Consider the following 24153-nt stretch of genomic DNA (forward strand, 5'->3'; position numbering starts at 1 on the left):
TGTAATATTCTAAAATGAATAACCGTAGATACATTTTGACCAAATGTTTATGTTAGCGTTTATTATATAGGTATGTTACAATTCACAAAATACTTTGACTTTTTTTTAAGCACAGAAACTATGGCCATCATCATATTTTTTCGAGTTATTTATACCTAGGCATATGCAATTTCCAATTTACTTTTAATACACTACCTATAGTCAAATTTAAAATACTAAAAAAGGAATTTTAATTGGTTCCTCATAAGTTGTTATTAAAGCAATTTAAAAATATTAAAGATACTTACATACATATTTGTGATTTTTTTATAGTTACAAGTTTGTTACTAAGTTTGTCAAAAACCTTAACATTTAACAGTTAAAAATGTATAAAATGCTAAATTTTTCTAGCTAAGGCTAGAAAATGAAAAACAAGCACCCTCACAAGTCATTAGGTATAGTTCATACTGGCACCAAAACAACTTAAAATATACATTAGGGGAATTTTTTCCTACACATTTTAAGTTTGAATTTAAGCTAAATTAGACATGTATAAAACGAAGAATAATGATTTTAGATATTTTATTGTAATTCAAGAAACTTACGAAACTTTTTCACATACAGTGATTGAGTGATTTAAGATTTTAGTACCTACTAAAATACCTATACAATTAAACAGCGACATTTTCAAAACATATATAGATTAATTTTATGTTATTGCCTATTTATATCTGAAAATTATTCACACCGTTCTAAGGTTGATTCTTTGGAAATCGGTAACCCTCAAATGTTAAAAACAATAATATATGAATATGATAAATATTATAATAAATAAATATTATTCTACTCGATATCAGCTGTATAGTGAACACAGGTGTATTTTGATTTGAAGTATCTATCAGTTTTGGAGGACCTCAGACCTCAGTTCACTGGCAAATTGGCGTATTCAGTGAAAATAAAAGTTTGTGAATTAATTCAACCTAGATGGGCAACCGCAGTCCCCAGATTAGATTTGGCACGTCTTGGTTTAATTTTTAAAACTATAATCTAAACTTTTCCGATGGGTACCTCTAAAATCAATATCTGAGATTTTTTTCAAAATCGATGAAGTGGTTTTTTTTCTTTTTTAAGTAGGTACCTACCCAGCTATAAACATACATATTTTAGTTTTAACTAAAAACTTTTAAGATATAGTGCCATTTAATTTAGGCCATGAAAACGCGACGATATTGTGTAAGCTTTTACCTTGTCTGCCCGAGTAACCAATGACAACCATTTGTATACAAAAAAATATTCTTATAACTATATTAGGTATAATCTGCAATCAATGGAAACCGTTTGAAAAACAAAACAAATTTTATTTTCCACCTTAAATCTCAAACTACTTGTTTGAAGACCTTTTTAAAGTGTGAATTTTGGAAAATCTTTTTTGTTGGGTCTTTACTTCAGTAAACGAAACTACTGACCAAATTTCATACTCATAGATTCAGCGGATCCGATTTGACGATGATGAGTCATCAGTCAGTTGGAACAAGTTCTTTATTTATAATTTATATATATATAGATTTTAACAATTAAAAGATATTGCTATAAAATAAGTACAATATTCCGGTAAACAATAATTCAACTTAGTCCGTATTACTGATACTGGTCGTATAATAACAAATAAAAATATATGAATAGGTGGGCTTATTATTTTTTATGATACTTAGTATCTACCAATACCTTATCTAATAAAGACTGTCAGTCCGTCATCGCTCAAAATCGGTTTTCTGTACAATAATTAATCTTTGAATTCAAACATAATATATTAGCAGGGGCATGCTCACGAGGGGGGGGGGGAGTCATATACCTCCTCTTTGACTTATTTTTGTCATGTAAAATATATGATAAAGCAATGAATGTACCTACTTATATATTATATAGTGGTCAGAGAATGGCCAAAATGTATATCCCCATTTCAAAAAAAACTAAACACTACACAGCATTACACATACATTACAGTTACTTAGGTACTCTGTGACGAGAGATATACACACGTATTGACAACTACAATCTACTGATGTGGCAGAGCAGTTACCTACTTTCTCACTTTTTAAAATTGTTACCTAGGTAGGTAACTAAAATATAATTTTCTCTTCGTTTCTCTAAACAAAATAATTTGCAATGATGTACCTATAATATTATTTTATAAGACTGGAAATAAAATTATTCGATGATAATATTAAACATTTGTACAATAGATTATACCTACAGGTGTTTATTGTATATTATAAATTTTATTATATTAAGAGAACGCTACATTCACATCAGCGACCAGCGTCTTACAACAATACAACGTATCGAATTTGTGTTCACCAGAACCAATGTTATGTTGTTAGCTCTAATATTGTAGAGTGAATTATTGACCTATATAATATTATATCAAAGTCAAGGGGATATTGGTGGAGGACAGTTTTTAAGGAGTTAAAAATAGGCAATTTTTCAAATCGCATGCATACGGGTCTTGTAAATGTGTGCAAAGTAAGTGATCATTAGTGTGTGTGACTGTGTAAAAGAAACAGCGGAGTACTCCCGCACGCGCACATTCCATGTCACCGCCTCGCTGTGAACGGTAAACAATTTCAGAAAACTGATCTGAAATAATAACAAATTCAAAGCAGATTTCAAAATTATTATCGGATTACTAGGTCGATCTGTAAGATGACATAATATTGATATGTTTTGGTTAAAATAACTGCGAAATAATCGTCACCAATCCCTAAGGACCTTATAAATAAACTCTTTAACTTTTATTTAAACTTAAACTATTAGCTCAAAAAGGTTACAGTTTGGGTCAATTTTCTGTTTTTCAAAAATTTCAATGGTCTTGGCTTTTAAGCGTTTTTGTTGTAATTTAAAAATATTTGCATGGGTGTTTGAAATTTTTTTAAGTACAAGAGCTTGCCTACTATTACCTATATTTTACTATGACTTGATTTTTTGAAATTCAATGTTTTCAGAAAAAATGACTATATGGTCACAGTATTAATAAAAGTAAAATAAATTACCTACTTTAATAGCAATAATATCATAAAATGCACGTAATATGGACTGACGGACCGTCTGCTTTGGCTCAAAATTATTTTTTGTATACAATGATTTTATATCATTGCGTTTAAATTTAACACATCCATTATACTGACCCATTCAACAACTGTTGCTACAACAGAGTGGTGCCCACTTGCCCATCTTTTTTTAACCTACTGCAATTAGTGGTACTTACAATAAATAATAAATATACTGATATATACCTATGTTCAAATAGTTAACTGATGTGTACAGTGTACTTACTACAATTGTGTCAACAAATGAATAAGCAACTTTTTTTAAAAATTATGATTAGCGTTTGGACCCGGATTAAGAGTTTTATATAATTGTGTTGAGTATATAGGTATAGACTATAGTAATAAAATGTAAATATATTATAGGTAATAGGTGCCTATATAGGCATAGCTATATTCGTATTTTAAAGTAACACATTAACAACAATAAATTGGTAGATTTAATTAGGTATTGCAGAATTTAGCAATAAAAACAAATTTGTAGTTATATCATCGATTCATAGCAATATATGATTATAAAATGTATGTACCTATAGAGAATTGCTTAAATGCAATTATGCGTTGTGATAAGATAATTTTGTATTTGCATTTCTTATTAGTTATTTCTATAAATTAATAATTTATGCTAATTCATCAATTGGATTTCTATAGAAATTATATAGGTATATATCCACACAGATAAAACATATACCTAACTCGCATTTCAAGTTTCATCGTAAGTTGTACCTAGTCTGTTGATTCTTGACACTACATAGTACATATATTAACGGCATATTTAATTTAATGTACCTAACTAGGTTCTTATTATAGATGCACTTAGGTACCTATTGCAGGTATTATATAGTCCTGTGCCTATAAATTAAATGAGCTAAATTTTCTCTGCAATCAATAATGTATAGGTAGGTAGATACAGGCGGCATAAACTATACAAGCATAATATACAATACCATTCTATTACATTGATCCATATTAGGTAATAAGTACGAAGTACTTATCCGAGTATACCTATGTCCATAATTGATTGTATAATCACAATGTCATATAGTGTAGAATATTGAATATTATACAGGTACTTATCATATGTTTTATAGTACCTATATACAATTTAGGTATAGAATATCAATAAAAATAAGAAATGTATATTCGGATTACAATTATTACAATATATTGACTATTATAGTAACTCCATTGTTTATATATCCACGTTCCACGCCACTATATACTAGTAAGTTGCTCATAATATAGAGTGGAAATTGAGAGCAATGTGTAGATCTGAGAATTGTGCTTTATCTAGTTATATAGGAGGTACCCATTGGTTATTTATAATTATAGGCCAAAAATAATAATAAAGTATGCATATTAAATAAGTTATCAACAAAATGGATAAAACCCGAGGAGGCAGCTTTCCTACATATAATGCTGCTGGATGATTCACCAATCATGCCCACCCCTTTTTTCTTCATTAATACAGTTAACAAAAATGGTTCGAATGTGCATGACTTTATAATTGATTCAGATTTTCTTACTGAATAAAGGACTATATTAGGTATAGGAACATTTATTTTTGAAAATTTTAAATTGCCAACCATTTTTCCCCACTCATACAGGAAAACAAATATATTTTTTTAATTTAACCCCCCTTTTGAGTTTGAAATTGAATAAATTAGTTTTTTTAATAACTGACTGACAACATTATTTTGCATCTTAAGAATTGACTAATTGAGAGCGAGTTATGTCTCAACAAATCATAATAATTGAAATTTATGATTTCATAGCCCCCTCGAAAGTAGATGTTGGGTACATTTTAATTACCCCCACCCGTTGATAAATTTCTGGATAAGCTCCTGAAGTAGAAACTGTTAAAAATCCAATAAATACTCGCATATTATAAACCAAGTATAAATTTAAACTTTGACTCACTCTCAATTTCTTAATTTTTAAGACAGAATAAAATGCTATGAGTCAATTGTTTTAAAAAATTGAGCAATCCATAATTGAACTCAACAAGGGGAGGGGGTGCAATACACACACATTTTGTTTTGCTACCCATGTGCTAAAAAATGTTAATAAATATACTGTAATAATAAGTCCTTTATGTAGTAAAAATAACACGAATCAAATTCAAGGCCATGCGTTTGAAATATTTCTCGTAAGGTACTTTAATTGTTGAACACACGAAAAAATAATATATGCTGCGGAGTGCCTGTACTTACGTCAGAGTAAACCATTTATTTTTATTTTTATTACTTACAAGTATTTTTCAATAATATTACAAAAGTACAAACTAAGATGTATGCAAGATAGCATTTTACATTAGACTAATATCAGATATTACATTTGTTACCTATAACTTATTTATGTTTGTAAGTACATATGTATAAATTCCTTAATACATATTATATTATATAAATAATAAACACGTAAAACGTAGGTAGTTATATGGTATACTACGAGCAAACAAATATTCAGCTCACCAGTAGATAACAACATTTTTTCGAAACAAATTACTCATCATATGACTCATGAGTCATTATTTATTGATCTTTTCACCGTAGGTATATAATTATAGTAATGCAGAGAGAGACAACATTTTAAAATGCCAGCAATATAATACTTTATAGAGTATAAGACTAAAAACTAAAAATTTTATGAAGGTGTCCCTACTCATTATATTAATATTATTTATATTATTCATAATCTATTATAATGTTATAGACGATTAGGAACGTATAATATTAGTCACTTCAAATACACCATCGTTATATCCTTATTGATAATATAGTTATAATTAAATTGATTAATTAATAAATATATTTAATCAATGCATTTAATTGCTTATAATATACTATCATAATAATATATTCATATTTATTAGTATAAATTAAAATTATATACATTATATAACTGTAGCTATGTATGAATATAATTTGTATGGCTCGCAGCTCGTACAGGACGGAATAAGAAGTTTTTACAGAAATACATTTTAAAGGTGGTCACTAAAGAAAAAAAGTGATTGATTTACTCCCATTACACTTTTAAGTTTTGAACATTCGAACATAACGATTCAACTTAAAACTAAAATATTAAAATAAGAAAGATTAACAATAATGAATAATATGAACAGTATAAAATCATCTTAGGTTAAAAGGACTAATATATGATATAAAAATTTTAAAACAACAATAATTTTATAAACACTTCTTTTACTAGTCGAAACCTTATCTATTATTTCTTTCTATTCTTCTCATCCTCCTCCACCACCTAATGTTATTCTGATACGCCCTTGGCCTATTATAGTAATATACAGTGCATCGTGCATGGATTATTGTACACTATGACTTTTTGAAATGGCACAGCATCGATAAGGCCAACGGCCGTGGCAGTCGGCTGCTCACAGCAATATCGTCAATATCGAAGTATCATTTGACATTTTTCGTATAGAACAGGTATTAGAAACTCTGTGAGCCACGCCTTTGAGGTGACGACGGGGTGTATTATGAGCATAACAAAATTTATTGTACAATTAGTAATAACTGTCAATACTATTTTGTTTTCGTCTTGTCGCCTTGACAAAGTCGTGGGTATAGGGTGGTAACAAGGGCCAAGGGCGGTTATTTTGTTATACGTACATTTCTGTAAAAATTGATTTTTATCGAACTCTTAAAGCTAAAAAATAATAATAATAAACTAAATAATATACTCGTTACTCAGACATATAAGTCATATAACCATAACCATATTATCATAACCTAACCTATACTACAGTATACACTCATAAATTACTCAGTACAGACTATAAGTCATAATATTTAATAATTATTTGACGATTTTTTTGGGAACAATTCATTGTTGAAATATGTTACTTACATAATTACATAATTTTTATAAAACGTCATAATTAAATATTTTTGTTGTTTTATATTTATATTATATATATTTTTAATGTGTTGCCGTGTTGGTATGATAAAATCCGAGGCCTCGTGGTGTATAAACTATAAATTTACCAGCCAAGTGCCAACAGTAGTTGTGGGCACTGAATTTAGTATTCTAATAATATAGGTACCTATAGTCAGTTAAACCTATTAAATGTTATAATTTTTTTATATCTGTTCTAAGGCAACTTTATTTGACCAAAAATCTTTATAAATACAATACATAATGGGTGTATACACAATAAATAGTCTTAAATAACACATAATATAACAGTACGTAATATAATAATATAATATGTATACAGTATACCTAAATAAACCACGCGTATACCTAAATGTAGAAATATAGAAGTTTGTGGTTATACATCCAATTATGAGGTAGTCTCTTTGGTTCTGGTTTTCCTTAGTCTAAAACACTTGGAGGAACTTAATGTTTTGAAAATTGTCAAGTTGTTTAGCAGTTGCTTTGGTGTATAGATTTAGTTTATTTTCATATGTTTGTTGCCAATATTTTTGATTTCATCCTAGGTGGCTGGATATCTTCAGATCACGATGGATGATTTCATTCCTGTCGCACCGATTTTATCAAAAGTAAGAAATTACGAAGGGCAATGTTTTGCGTAAAATATAACTTCCACGCTCCGAAACGTAGGTATCTTATATGCAATTATTGTTTTTGGCGTTTATTAGTTAAACCTATTGCTACTGTAAGTCTGCAGTATTATTATAGAAAAAGAAATCATAAATAACATTATAAGTATCAAATTCTTATACCTACTGTAACAGATCTTCACTAAGAATCGTTTTTCGTGCCTATGAAATTCAACAATAAATATCATTGAATTCAAATTTAACTTATCTCAATGACTAGGTAGTATAAGTACTCAATGACGAACACTTGACAATAAGTTACTATATTCATCACAGCAGACTGCAGAGCGAATTCTCCGCTTTTTTGTTTAATTTATTATTGCTTTTAATTGTATTATTCTATTGTATCATAAAATTAAAATATTACATAAATAAAATAATACAATAATATTACATACTAATAAATATAAGTAGGGGGTTTTAATGTTATGTTATCTGTAAGCATGTTTAAGTAATAAAATACTTACAGGTGTAGTAGGTATATTGTACCGTAGATGACAGATTACAGAAATATAGAATATTTAGATAAATATTGATTATAGATACGAACTGTTGTTAATTATTGTTATTTGGCACTTTTCTCGTGTATTACTATATAAAGGGGTATCCAGCCCGAGATAACGCAGGGGCAATCTATATTGTTTATGTATACGGAAACAGGGAACGATTAAAAAAGAACTGATATATAATATATAAATATATCCGCCACAGATTATTAGAAAATAATAATTTTCTTGAATATGCATATAAATAAATAAAATAATAGTATATAATATGTGTGGATTGTGAATCGTCAGTCGTACGTTTTATATGCATCGACGCGTCGTACAAATAGGACAGGTTCATGAAGCTGCTTTGCTGAGTGGCAAAAGTATGACGTCACAATTTGATTTTGTGGCATTTTTTAATTTTTTATAAGTCATTAATATAATATTCCACCTCTATATCCTCTCATCAACTTGTACTTTGTAGCTTACACCTCCAACACCCCCATTTCGACATTCATTATACTCGAAATCGGAAATATCAACGAGTAGTTAAATTTCCATATAGTTTCTCATCGAATGCAACATTTCTAATTTCTATACTAACTATAATATTATTATATTATCATATAGTATTTAATACATATTTAAATAATTGGGATATTTGTATAAATTATTAATGCCGATAAATTAATATTAATCACTACAATTTTCAAAGCACCATAGCCCCAATATTAAATATTTTCTAAGCCCATTAACATTGACATATTATCATTAGAAGTTAATGTCAACACAAGGTTAAACAACTCAAAAACTGTTCGTTTGAATTTTGATTCTGATAAGAACGTCAAAATGTACAGAAAAATTATCGGCTAAATAATTTAAAGTAGAAAAGGGAGATTCTCATTTGAAAAACAAAAGTTCGTATCTCTCCAGGACACTCCTATTTAGTACGAAAAATCTTAAAAATTTGAAAATATGATCTTTTTTATTTATTAATGAACCTATATAATTTATATTAAAGTTATTAACTAGAGACACCGAAGTATTGAACATGTTATGGCAGTTTTTTTTTCCAAGGACTTAGTTTGAATGCAATGGCCCAAATGGGCAAGGGACTGACTGACTGACGACCCCCCCCCCCTCCCGACGATCACCGAATTCATTCTTATTCGTAACTTTGGGAAGAACTGAGAAGTATCTATTAATGTATTATTACTGGTATTTAAAAAGATAAATGGAAAAAGGACGTCGTAAATAGGCAGCCACCGCCGTCGTCGTAACCTTGTAGGTCGTATCTAAGGCCTAGGACACGAATAAAATCGGACAAATATATATTATTAAATAATCGTGAATGTTGTGATGCGCTTTTTGCACTCGGCGCCGAGTCATCAGTATAATTCAGTAGCGGTCTGAGGACGGCCGGCGAGGCGCGACGGGGGACAGAGAGACAGCTGCCCGCCATCCGCCCACAAGGCCGGTGCCAGGGGTTACCAAACCACAGTGGCCACCGTTGCCAACATCCTTCCGTCGAGTCGAGAACATCGAACGGACTGTCTAAGTCAGTGGATGAGTGGACTAAGATATTCATAAATACATAATATTTATATATATATATATATATATCTATCTTAGTCCGTGGTCAAAACGAACGATGGAGCATTGGTTGGAGCGGATGAGCACGACTAGTGTGGCCACCGAGGAGCACAGTGCACACGCCGGCGATGTTGTCGTTATATTATTAAAAATAATAATATAAACATGCATTATTACTATTATCGTCTCGCTCGGTCACGCCATTATTGGGCAATTGTCACTTGATATTCCCTTCGTGTTTCCGATACCTATAATAATACACATTATATCATCCTGGCATCCTGCCCCCGGCCCGGTCGTCTACGACTCGTGTCTGCCGACCGCTCCGATCGGAGATCACGAATTATTTTTTTCTCGTTTCGTTTTCACTCTTTTTCCGGTTCCGATTGAATCGGCCCGCCGAAGCGACACGAAACGCGGACGCCAACGTACGGCCGCCGGCCAACCGACGGCAGCACGACGACGTGACGAGCGTTCCGCCGGAATGGGTATACCAGATTACCAGCTCGTCTCGCGAGTCGCGACCACAGCTACCACTACCACTGTCATCCCGCTCCCACCGCCTCGCCGTGCCGCCATGTGCTAACGCAGTAACACCGCGGTTCGCCGTCGCAATCGTCGTCGTCGTCACTCGTCGTCGTCGTCACTCGTCACTCGTCGTCGCAACGGCAGCACAACGCTATTACTCACCCCGGGCAACAGCAGTAAGTGAGCAGATACCGCAAAGCGGACAAGAATCGATCGTGCGCACACCCGGACGACGGCGACAACTGCAGCGAAGCACGTACGACCAGACGACACTACTGGTAAACAGATTTTTTTGCTTTTTTTTCTTCATTAACTTTGTTCGACGAATTTTTTCCCCCGTCGTGGTGTGCACTACCGTTTTTTTTTTTCGAAATATATTGAATTATTTAAATCGCCCGGCGTACCGTGGTAATGCATCTGTCGCCAGAACCCGTGACGTAATTCATTCGTTGTCGCCTATTTCTTTATTTTTTAAATTTTTTTTTGGCCTTTCTATTACTGTTATATTAACCCCGCTCGGAGCAGCTATTATTCTCTTTTTTTCCGTCGCGATAAGCAGACGTTATAAATATCACCACCGCCTTCGCGTATTTGTTTAAATTCAGGTCAACCGGTATAATAATAATACACTCGACCAGACTACTTACTAACCGTTGTACCCATATAAGGCTGGTAAATTTGTTTCCCTGTGTTTGGCGAACGTCTTCGACGAATCTCGATTTTAATCGTCCTCGCGATTTCCCTGCTTATTAGAAATTTCCACCAGTCATTGCTTAATAGAATAGTTACTCTTCTAGAATATCTACTAGAACTTCTGTTCTCTTAAAAATACAACAAGTATAATAAAATATACACATCTGTAATCTGGGTATTTCTAGTTTTTATGACACTAAACATTATTTACGACTTTCATGTTACCCAATCTCTTACATTAATTACTGTTGATTTACCCGACATTTAGATTTTTTTAAAAAAATTTTTTCTTGTAATCTATCCGTGTTTTCTTACGAATTCTTTAAAACATATATACAATAAATACCTACGTCTAAACGATTGACATTTTTGGCACCTACCAATATAATAGGTTTTACCGAAACTGTATATGCTTGTAAGTCAACTGTTTCTTTTTATTTTTGGCAAAGTAGCAAAACATTATTTGTTAGTATTTTAAAATGTTATTGACCTAATTCAAATTATATGCAATGTATTAGGTATTCCTAATATTGTTATTTTTATAATATTTTATCTTATACCTAAGTCATGAAGTTAAACCTTTATCATTCCTAATGATTTATAAAGTGTAATTATAGGTGGGTATCTACACGTTTTAAGTTTTACAAGCTATTTTATATTGATATTTGATATTATCCTTTTCAATCTCTCAAGATTTTAATTAAGTAATCTAATTTGTTTATAACACCAATTTATAATGTATGTTAACTATTAAAGATTATCTATTATTAGTTGTTGCTGTTGAGATAATTGACAATATCTTGACTATTAAATTCCTTATAGATTTGCCATGCCTAGTTTAAACCTCTTGGCCGAATTGTGGTTATATCAGTTAATTGTTTTCTTATTTGATTGAGTATTAGTCATTATTATTGTTTATGTTGTATAAATGTATAATATTTTTACTTAAAATCAAAAAAATGTCCTGCAATTTGTTAATTTGTATATTTTTACCATATATAATAAAACTATATAAAATACCAATAAAATATTGTTTATAGTAGCTGAAATAGTATAAAAGTAAATAATTTCATGTACCTACTTACATTTTATCAAAAAAATACATTTATTTTTCAGGACAAAAGAAAAAATATTTTGTTACAACAGCTCTACCTAAATCCAACCTGCATTTATCACATTCTACTGGTATGTATTTTTTCATGAAATTAGATTTTGGTGTACTCATGAGTATAGTAGCAAAGTAGTGACTGATAATTAGTGTTTCATTAAAAAAAAAATGTTATACATTTAAAATATTAAATAAATATTTTCTTAAGAAAGTCTATATTTTTGTTTTCATTGGTTTGCCTAAAATACGTAATACTGCTTTGGTACAAACTATTTATCTATATAGTGTTTTTTCCAATCCAATGACCTCATCCATGATGTCATATTCCCCCCAAGTCACGCTGTAAGCATCTGGTCATGCTAAATTCCTTATGCCTTTCGTAGTGACTAGTTGAATGACTATGAGACATCATCTAAATAATAAACGTTTTGTATATTTATTGTTTTACAATGGTTTTTATACTATAGTTTGTGATCTTAAATTTATTTTAAATTATCATAGGTACAAATCATGATTACATTTTTGAAGGTATAAATTATGTTATTATTTAGATGTTACTATCTATTTCGACTACATTCAATTTTTAGAAATTTCTAAGTTTAAAAATTAATTATTGTACTTTATTAATGTAAAATTCATTCATAATGTGATATTAGAGAGATTTTTTGATTCTTGTTAGTTTTTGACAGGTATTCTTTAAATATTTAAATTGATTTATATGTAATTTTGCATAGTAAATAATCTTTTACCTACCTATGACTTACAGAAAAAATATTAATGAATTTTGTTCTTATAAACATAAAACAAATATAAACATGTATTAATCTTTTTATCGTGATTTTATGGGTGTAAGTAAAAACCTAGGCAGACATTTTTTTCCCTTAAAAATAAAATACTTATTACTTAGATTTTTCCTAAAATTCAACTGTAAAGGTATGCATTATTTGTTTTATAATTGCTTTCAGTTTAAGATATTTTAAACTACTTTAAATTGGGGTTGTTCAGTGTTTGTTCTGGAAACATTTTTCATTTGGTATCAATACCCTCATGTATTTGTAAGTTTGGTGTCTTTGAGCATGAAATATATATTGATAGGTGTCAAATATTATGTTAGTAGTATTAATATTCACAAATTTTCTATTCATTAAATTCCCTTTTTTACAACATTCATAAATTTAAATAATTATTCAACCATTTATTTCATATATTAATCGTAATAAAACACTAAAAGTTCAAATTTTTCATCCATTATATAATTTGAAAAAAAATGTATTCTTTTAATGAAGACAATACAGGTATGTTATTAACTTTTCCTCGACAAGTTTACAAATTAATAAACATCGACCAGATAGTAGTAATAATGATCAAGTTATATTATAATGAATAATTAATTATTCTGTGCTTCATGTTCTAAGTAAACTTATTAGGTATTTACGCTTAAACATTTTTCATGTATTTCTAAAATCATCAATATCTACTAGAAATACAAACTTAATATTACATATGTATCATATTATATTTTTATACCTCTGTTAAAATACTATAATAGGTAAATTTATAAAAACAAATAACAGATTTAACTGGTCAGCCATTAATTTCCAATTTATCTCCAGGTTCCAAGAATTGATAAATGCTAGAGGCTTGAATAATGTGATAATATTTTATGCAATTTAATTTGTATTATCTTAAGGTAATATATAAAAAAAATTAATTTGATGGAGTGAGGAGGAATTAAAATATAATTTTAATAATGCATTAAATCGGTTTATTGTATTAATGGTGAGTTGTTGAAGGTACTTAAATAGTTAAATCTATTTGTGTACTGTTTAGAATTTAAATTTTAAAATAAATAAAAACAGATTCAACCCTTTGGACTGCCCTGCAGTATGGTTACAATCACGTAGGTCTTTTGCTGCTTCAACTTAATAATCCTTTTAAATGTTATTAGCTATCTGATTTTTTTTTTTGTTCTGTCCCATCCACGTCTTTTTATTAATCTAACCTTACCTAACCTAATTGTACAGAATTTTAATTAATTTTAATTTAGTTTTTGCGATAAAACATTTGTAACAATATTATTTTTATTTCATGTAGGACTTAGGTATATATGTTTATGTATATAAACTAATTGTATTATCTGTGGATTATAGTACTTCTATAATGTATAATCATTTATTTATTATTTACTAGTACTGAAATTCAGATAATATAATATAACATAATTATACAGGAAGTTTATAAATATTTGGTAAACAGAATTTGTATTAATATTTGGATATTTTCCGTTATCTGCTGCCCACATTTTTTTGGAATATTTTTTCCCCAACATGGTTTCCATCCTATGAATCTGTATATTTGTTACCCTGTGACCCTATGATTTGAAGTAGTTTTGTATAATAAGTTGATATATGTTTTTGATTAAAACTGTCGGAAGTGAGTGTCACTATAGGCACAATAAAAAAATACATGTAGAGTAGTGATACCATATTTTAATGGACAAAAACCAGGGAAAACATTTTTTATTATTGATGTTTTGATTATACAATTATTTTTAACACATTATAATATTTTAAAGTTAAAAGACTACATGATAAAATACAAAATTATTAATCTGTGCCCAATGTGTTTTCCAACAGATTAGTCTGAGTTGTTTGGTACTTAGCTAAGCTATATCAACCAAAATTATTTACATAACATATTAGAGTCATTCCGGGACAATTTGCAGTCCAAAAACAAATTATTGAGAAACCGGGACACCTACTCAAAATTGGGAGATATGACAACCCTAATATTATAGAGGCACTATGGAATTTCTTGCTTACTATACTGGGAGAAATTTTCCTGATTAAAGTGATTGGCAGACTTTTTTATAATTAGAAAAATAATTAACTTTTGATTCTATATTTCTAAATAGTATGTTACTCACTAAATAATATGTAGCATATTAGGCTACATTTTTAGTATATAAATAAACTTCTGTCTTTATTTAATTAAAATATTGGTTTTTTAAATATATTTATGCTAATCTAGTTATTATTATCATCTTATTTAAACTAATAAATAATAAAACTAAGTTTTAATTCATTTTATACCATATAGGTAGTAGGTACTATTATATTGTATGTGAATTTGTGAAATATGGTATTTTTTATCATCAATTTTGATAAGTAACTAAAATATTATAATATGAGTTCCTTATTAATCAGTATAATTTAAAGTTCAACTAGAACCGTGTTGAGTTGAATATTCATTTATTAATATAATAATATAGGTAGCTTAAAGGCAATAGTAAATTTAATATTTATTTTGACGAGTTATACTTGTCTGATTAATTGTTATAAATTACTCTAAAATTAACTTGAGTTCATTAGTTATTAACAATATAGATGTTGCACTAATTTTTAGTTTTGTGTTAGGATTTATTTAAAATTAGAAGGTTAATACTATTTTCTTTAAAACTCAATTTCATGTTTTCCTTATTGTAAAGTAATTTAAAGATTTTAAAGTTGTATCAAAGTGAGTATGACTGTTAATTGAATCACATTATTATTTTTTACATCAGCTAAAGCCCCAATTATGTTATCATTTACTATGCACACATTTGTAATCTAAATGAGATGTCAAAACTCTAAATGATTTTTTATTTTTACAGATATTTCAAACAACCTTAAGAAATTTGCTGCAAGGACAATTATATCAAGTCATCATCTTAGTTTAATGTACTAAGTTATACCAACCTTTTTTCAAGACTTAATTTCAACAACGCACACTAAACACAAATATGTCTTCTTGGCAAGATTATGTTGACAAACACCTTATAGCTTCTCGATGCGTTACCAAAGCCGCTATCTCAGGTCATGATGGTACTGTATGGGCCACTTCAGATGGATTTAATGTTTCTAAGGAAGAACTTAGCAGACTAATTGCTGGTTTTGAAAACCAAAATGTTTTGGCTGCTTCAGGCGTAACGTTAGCTGGCAGTAGGTACATTTATTTGTCTGGTACTGATAAAGTCATTAGAGCAAAGCTGGGTAAAGTGGGCGCACACTGCGTGAAGACCCAACAGGCTGTTGTTGTTTCATTATATGAAGACCCTATTCAACCACAACAAGCTGCCTCTGTTGTTGAAAAGCTTGGCGATCATTTGGTTGCCCATGGATACTGAACATGAATTACAAAAACGATTAATGTGCTTCAAAAATAGAAGAAAAAAAAATTCAAAATTCAGATTATCAAGAACAACTAAAAATCATATGATATGGCATTTAATATATTACATTAAAATAACCAAATCTCAATTACACCCATTAAAATAAATGTTTATAATTTTGGGAGAAATATATTAGGTATATATTATTATTTTATTTTTACTTTTTATTTATTTTTTAATGGAATACCAAACAACTATTTCATTATCTTTTATTATATTTTATTTCTGATAAGATTTTGATCCGCTGCTTGGGAACTATAGATTTGTTTAACATTATTATTGTTGTATACAAGTCTCAGATATTATTATTACTACCTAATAAAATTATCTTCATAACCTTAAAAGTGGTTAACAAACTTAGTGAATATTGTCTATAAATTACAAATTGATTATCGGCTATTGCTAATAGTCATATTATGTATGATTTAATTTAAATATCATCAATTTTTTTTTAGACACCCTTGATTCATGTTTATATTTTTCTACTATTATATACAAATTTAATTTAAAAAGAAAATCATATTTTCTTTATTTTTAATGTTTTTGCTTTATACTTGTTATGATTTGCACTTTTTACTGTTTCATTTAGAAACAGTACCTATATAGTTAGATATTTATACAAAAATCCATGACTTGAACGAAAAAATAGTACGTACCTAACAATTAAGTGTTTTGTAATTTGTTTAATATTTAATTGGCTGTGTGGTATCTTTATTTATGTTTATTAATTATTTGTAAAAATTTCTATGAGCAATAATAAACGTATAGCTTTTTATACCAATTTACGTTCCCGTGGCTACCAAGTAAAATAATTATGAAAAAAATATTGTATTGTATAATATATTGTCAAATATTTTTTTTATTATAACCAACCAATAAACAAATATTTATAGAACATTTTACACTTATAAATGTATTTTTTTTTAAATTATAATTTACACAGTTATCCTTTTATGTTAATATCAAAAATCATCTATTTTTACGAGTTGGACTGATTGAGTTATTTGAATAAGCCATATTGGTGAACTTTAGAGTTTAGACCTGATGTTTTCTGAAAAAGCTTATTATTGTGCAAACATAATGATAGATAAGAGCATTGAACTCTTGTACTTTTTTTTATCATCATTTTGTTTGGATATAATAACATTTATTTTTCTTTGAATAGAATTCTTACCGGACAATGTGAATATATAACTGTTTATTATGTGGCCTATTGAATGCATTTTACCAACACAATAAGTAGGATCTAAAGAATGGATAATGTGTTAATAGCTTAATGTTTCACTTAATTATCAGTTTACTTTTCAGATGTATTGGTATTGTAATATAGGTGGAAATTAATAATAAATTGGTTTGTATAGTGGGCTAAATATTCAAACTTATTAGATAAAATTATGCTTTTTTTTTAGGTACATACCACACTTGATGACAAAGAAAAAGATGAACTAGTAATAAACTAATCTCAAGAATTTAAGAAGTGCATTGTGGTAATCAAGAATAAAATAGCTGAAGAAACTGTATCTTCTATATTTGACACGCATACTGGCATACTCAATGTTCATGGGCACCTTTATTCAGAATATTTATCATGAACACAATTTAAATTTTAAATTGTTATAATTTCAAAAACGGTAGGAACCATATTAGGTATTAATTTAATTGTTAATGATAATTTGCTTTTATTTATTTAATTAAGTTGAGACATTTAATTAAATTGGGCCAATTTATTATAATAAAAGCTATTGAATATTGAGATTTTGTTCATAACTACAAGTATTTTATTTCATGAATTATTATCAAGTATTCCCATATTAGTTGTAGTATTGCAAAATACGCAGTAGCACAGTACTCTTTAATAGTTTAACTGGACTAAATAATTAGACTACAGTTTTAATTACTTGTGTATTATTCTATTCTCCACTGGTCCACTATATAATTTACATTATTATGAATTATTAGCTTCTTTAGTTTATTAAGATTTATGCCCTTGAATGTTATTTATGTTTTACCTTCGTAATGCCTACAACTGAGTATTGACATTTTTATGTTTTCGAAACAACTATTTCTGACCTTGGAATTTAATATGATATGATGACCAACTATATAACATAATAAACATTATACATTTATACATAGTATATTATGCTGGTTTAAAAGGCTCAGCTTTCACTGATAACGAAATACGAATTGCGTTTGTGTGATTAACTAAACAATTTTTCAAAACGTTTTATTTTAATATACAACAGGTTATCTATGTGAAAGATATGAAATAGGTAATTACCACTACAACTGCGATGACATAATATCTATTATCTACTGATGATAGTTATTTCTGAAGTTTTAGGTAGTTTTGTACGAATAATAAATATTATGAAAATATGAATGGGTTTGGCATGGTAGGTAGGTAATTTATTATTTAAATCAAAGTATATTTTCCATTGAATAAATGGGGTTTACAATTTTAAATGTATGTTGTTATAATAATTAATATATTTGATTGTTATATTTTTAACTTACTACTAATTAGTAATTACTAACTATACATAATTTAATATTTTAACAATTGACATTATTTTTTTTTTATTTTGATTTATTTTGAGAAACCACTTGCGGACAGCGGGGACGCATTGACAGATACCTAACAACTGCCTAGGACTATTAAAAATGTTGATCTTAGTTACGTTCTAGTAAGTATTAAATATTTAATGACTGAAATAAATTACCAAGATAATTTTTATTTTTCACTGAAAATTTGATAACGTAATGTACCGTAATTATAATAATATAATTATATTCAAATATATTATTAGTATTTTATTATGATTTAAGACATAAAACGATAACGTTGATAATAAATAACTAAATAAGTACCTATAATAATGATTATAAAATTAATAAAATTGTATTGATTTTAAAGTAATTTATATTTACTTAATACACTGTTGTAGTGTTGCGCATTAAATTTAATTATTTGGTATATAATAAATTATTGTCAATCTTAAAGTATCGTCATAAACTGATTAATTCAAATCATGACCCATAAAAATGCGTTTTTTATTTATAGGTTCCACAGATGTATATATAACATATATATAAAAGTTTGTCTTATTAAACATATCTGTGAGGTTCCATATTTAAATTCTTAAACAATATCTTTTTTATCGTCTTACCTAGACAGTCTTCACTCTTCACTTAGTCTGTAGTCACTAGTCACCATAGTGCAAACTACTGTTTTCTGATAATGCGCTTTGATATTAACTAACAAGTTTGGTAGGGACTTACTAATGTTACTATTATCAGGGATGGTTTCGGAGGGGGGGAGTGAATGACTAAAAAAAATGTTACATATTATGGTCAAATTTACAGATACGCTGTATAATTAACCTAAGACGTATTTCACAAAGTTATGCAAAACACAGAATTTCAGTGACTGAAACTTTGACTCTTTTATTTAAAAAAAAGTCAATAGCTTTTGAAATAATGAAGTATTTAACTAAGTAATAATATATGTTAGGTACCATGTTTAAATATAAATCATAGACATAGATTTAATTGATATCAACTTTCAAGATAATATGTTGACATGTTGCTTTTCTAAAAATATCATCTTAGTTTTATTTAAATTTATATCATATTCGTTGAGGAATCAACATTATTTATATCATTTGTTGAAATTTTGTTGAAGAAATTCTCTTAGAACCTTTCTAAGATTTCTTTGGTGAAAGTCGTGTAAAATGCTTTTAGTCTCACCGACAACCGTGTCTTCTTTTTTCTATTACCTACTGCTTTGTGCATTGATTATCGATTGATAATTTATACTTATATTTTATATAATTATTAGATTACATAAATGTAGGTAATCACGTATTCAGTTGTGTAATTTCAGTTTTTAATAGGTAGGCGGGGAAGACGTTTTGACTAGTCCATTAGCTGATCAAAAAAATCGCTTACAAGTTTATTTCCATTTACATTTTTATCTCAAAACAATAAATTCTCATCTAACATTTTTATAACAAGAATGTCGCGGGCAGTTAAATACGTATAGCCTAAAGTATAAGGATAGGTAACTTAATACAAATCTTTGTAAATGTGTATACTAAATGTGAACGCCGAACGATGAACCTATGTCAACATAATGTAATATAGACGACTACGTCTGTAGCTAATAAATAATAATGTATTGATTGTTGAATAGTGTAAATGTAAATTAATTAGATTCAGATAGTAAATAGTTTCTTGGAATTTCAGTTATCAACTTACAAAGTTTGAACACGAAATAATAATAGTAACATATATCCAATTATTGGAATTTGTAGTTTTTTTTATTATGTGTTGATTAATAAATTGTTGATAATCAACCGGATAGGTATGCTGTATGTTACAATATGAACTGTATTTAACTATCTTATAATTTGTAAGGCAAACAAAGACTTGTAATATTAATTTATATGAAGGGTAGATATTTTAATTATTTTATTTTATTTTAATTTTTTAGTTATTATTAGTTAAATATTTTTTTATGGTCTAAACTTGTAGGTGTAATATTATCATCATGTTTATGCGAATGTGTGATTTAATATACAATATAATATAATTAACTAATTGAAAAATGTAATAATGCTATTAACTGCCCATCTCCACTGATAGTAAATTAAAAATAATAATTTATTATTAACATTATGGTCTGAATAACAAAAATTGTCCAAAATGAAAACTCAAGATGAAAGTTGATGAAAATCAAATTAATCGAAAAGTGTGGTCTGAAAGAGCCGGGCGAAAATCAGTCGCTGCCAAGCCCTGGTTCTGGGGTTTCTCTTATCTGAAGACTGAGACAGATAGTACTTGGATCACTGAGTCCCTCTTCTGTTTAAACAATATTTATGTGTAGGAATCCATCTAACTATAAATTATAATATCCTAATCAATAAGATATTTAAATATTCAGGTAGTTATCTTATTGATCTTATCCTAAACACACATTTTTTTTACACTCGAAGAATCTCCTTTTAATATTTTTCCAATTCAAGCATAGGAGATTAATTTGATAACTTGGCAATCAACAATATTTCATTTACATTTTTATAATAATTAATTTCTTTTTACGTTATACATGTAAGAATAAAAAAAAGAACAAAATATTTAAACTTAAAATTGTACATAATAAATCATAAATAAAATGCATAATTAATAACTATATATAAATGTAAATACAAATTAAATAGAGTGAATGAGAAATGATAATAATTTAAAATTTGAAATACATTCTTTGCTTGTTGAAAACTTAAGTTTATTATACCTTTAGAATTGTTCTAATTTTGAACTTTTTAATTAGTTAAGTAATATGTTTTATACATATAACTAAGTTATCTCTCCAAAGTCTGGCCATATAACCAAACACTACTTAAAAAATTTAAGTATGGAAAATATTGATGATGAAGCACGACTATTTTATACATGCTTTCATTAGCGACTCCAAAATAGTCCCACCTCCCTTTATAGGTAAATGACCTTTCCATCCTAACTCTACCAGGTTAAAAAGAGAGTGGTATTATGACTTATTACAAATATAACCCACATCCCTAATAATAGATTTAGAATTAAATAATAGAAATAATGATTATAAAAAAAACTGTTTTATTCAGTGTGTGTACAACATGATAATTTAATTTTATAATGGATCTCAATAAGATTTTTAATTACCAACAAATATGAGTGAATTACAACACCATAAAATATCTAATGTAATTATAAGTCATTACTGTAGTACTTAAAATTAATAAGACTAACCAAATTATTTAATGTAACTGAAAAATAGTAAAGCCTTACCTAATTAGTAATTACTTGATAACAAAATTTAATTTAGGTAAGTACTATAAATGATATAAGTTTTACAGGCGTAACACTTATGTTCTAACTCAGGGACGCCCATCCTTTTTTCTTTAGTGATCATAAATTAAGTAAAAATTTGATGATGAGTGGGTTATCAGGACACCCATTTAAAAAAAATGTATAGACTTACCTTATAGTCTCAATATTGTTTTTATTATTTATTACAACAAACTAATATTTTGTCATTTTACTGACTAGTTTTCTTATCTTAATTTTATCAACCATTAATAACGGTAGGTACCAGGCAGGTACCTAATTATAATATTTTGTATTTTAAAAATAATACAATATATTTTTATATATTTTTTTTTAACTGAAACATTTTCAATGGTTACACATGATGTCTTTGGATTTATCTGATACAAATTGATACCTACCTATTTAATTGTTTATTAGAAATAGTTATGGCTTTTTAGAAGGAATTATTTTTAAAAATGATGTTTTATTTTATTAAGATTGCATCATTATTAGTTGATTACCTACTAACAAAAATAATTAGATACATTTTTACTGAATTTAGTAATATTTTTGAAAATATATCTATTAAAACACTATTTAAAAATAAAGATAATTAAGTTCAGATCATGTAAATAAATACAATGGTTAAATAATATGCATAACTATATATACATAGGAGCCTTTATGTTAGTAAAGATTCATCAATAATCAGTAAAAAAAAATATCAATAAAATTATAATGTTTGTTTTAACAGCATAATTTATTGTAATAGGTATTTATTTGTAGGAACACTTATAGGGTTAAGCAGTGACCACAGTAAAAGGGGTTGCAACCCTTTTAACCAGCTGCATTAGTCCATACTAGGTACTAAAAAGGGTGGAAAAAATCAAAATGGCTCCTATACAGTAAAAAAGGGTTAGTTAACCCTTCCTCTATATCATATAGTATAAATAGTTTTTTATATTTTTTTTATGCATAGTGTTGGTATATCTGCCGGCAGGGCATATGTTAGCGAGTGCGCACCATCAGACTGAATCGCATATCATTGGGGAGCAGAGACTTACAGTGTGCAGTAAAGAAATAAAAGGGTAAATAGCCTTTTATTTTTTAGCCAACCACAGTGCTTCATGCAAAAGAGTCCAAAGGGTTCCTGCCGTCCGCTGTTGTCGTACAATACCGATAGTAACGCTACAGTTGTGTTTGTGTGTTCGACAAGCGCACTTGTATTGGTTTTAGTTTATTTTCTTTTTTTTTTTTAAAACGTGTGTTTCAATTTATTTAATTTCACTCCAGTGTTTGTTATAAGTGCATACAATTATTTTTCTTAAATAACCAGCAAAAAGGATTAATTATTTAGAATGTGTATAAAAGAACTTGGATTGCAATGGTATGTTTAAAAGTATATAGTAGGAAAATTACATATATTATTATATCATTTTAAAAATGTTAATCATTACATATTCTATTTATTTTTTAAATACAAATTGAGATTTTTTTTATTAATATAGTTTTTTAATATTGTTTTTTGAAAAAAAAAATATTAAGTAAAATATCTATGCCTTTTATCAAACTAAAATATTTTGGCATTTTACATTTTTATACTGAATACATTTAAGTTAAGCTTACTAGGGATATCAAAATATTTAATAAAATAATTTGTGAATAATAGCATTTACATTACAGAGTAGTATGTATTGTTATTTTACAAAAATAGTTATTATTAGTTATAAATTAAGACTCCTAAACATGATTGAAGTTTTTTATTTGCATTTAGTTCACTATTAAGATCATACTTTTAAACATGTATTTTAAAGACATTTTAAACATTGCTATTTTTATTTTTATGATAATTTCTTTTAATTTTATTTAAAAAATATTTATCTGATAATGCTTTAATATTATGAACAAGTTAAATTAATTTAAAACTGATTTTACAGTAAAAATAATTAGTTGAAATAAATAAAATTATTTTATTTTATCTTAGAATTTTAAATATTTTTTTGTATTTTGCACTTAAATT

The 24153-nt window shown here is 27.9% G+C and overlaps 1 protein-coding gene and 1 long non-coding RNA gene across 2 annotated transcripts in view; both read left to right on the forward strand.

Moving 5' to 3' along the window:
• The first annotated feature begins 10341 nt into the window (after positions 1-10341).
• Positions 10342-17183, forward strand: LOC111033448 (profilin-like). The gene is made up of 3 exons (XM_022314184.1): positions 10342-10553; positions 12085-12153; positions 15729-17183. Exon 3 carries the CDS (start codon positions 15858-15860, stop codon positions 16239-16241), a length of 384 nt encoding a protein of 127 aa, XP_022169876.1. The 5' UTR covers positions 10342-10553; positions 12085-12153; positions 15729-15857; the 3' UTR covers positions 16242-17183.
• Positions 17184-23054: 5871 nt separating this feature from the next.
• Positions 23055-24153, forward strand: part of LOC111033449 — a 53620-nt gene continuing 52521 nt past the window's right edge. Inside the window, exon 1 of the long non-coding RNA XR_002604420.1 lies at positions 23055-23520. This is a non-coding gene — a long non-coding RNA (uncharacterized LOC111033449). The remainder of the gene's footprint in view (positions 23521-24153) is intronic.

Source organism: Myzus persicae, unplaced genomic scaffold, assembly GCF_001856785.1.
Source record: "Myzus persicae strain clone G006 unplaced genomic scaffold, MPER_G0061.0, whole genome shotgun sequence".
NCBI lineage: Eukaryota > Metazoa > Arthropoda > Insecta > Hemiptera > Aphididae > Myzus > Myzus persicae.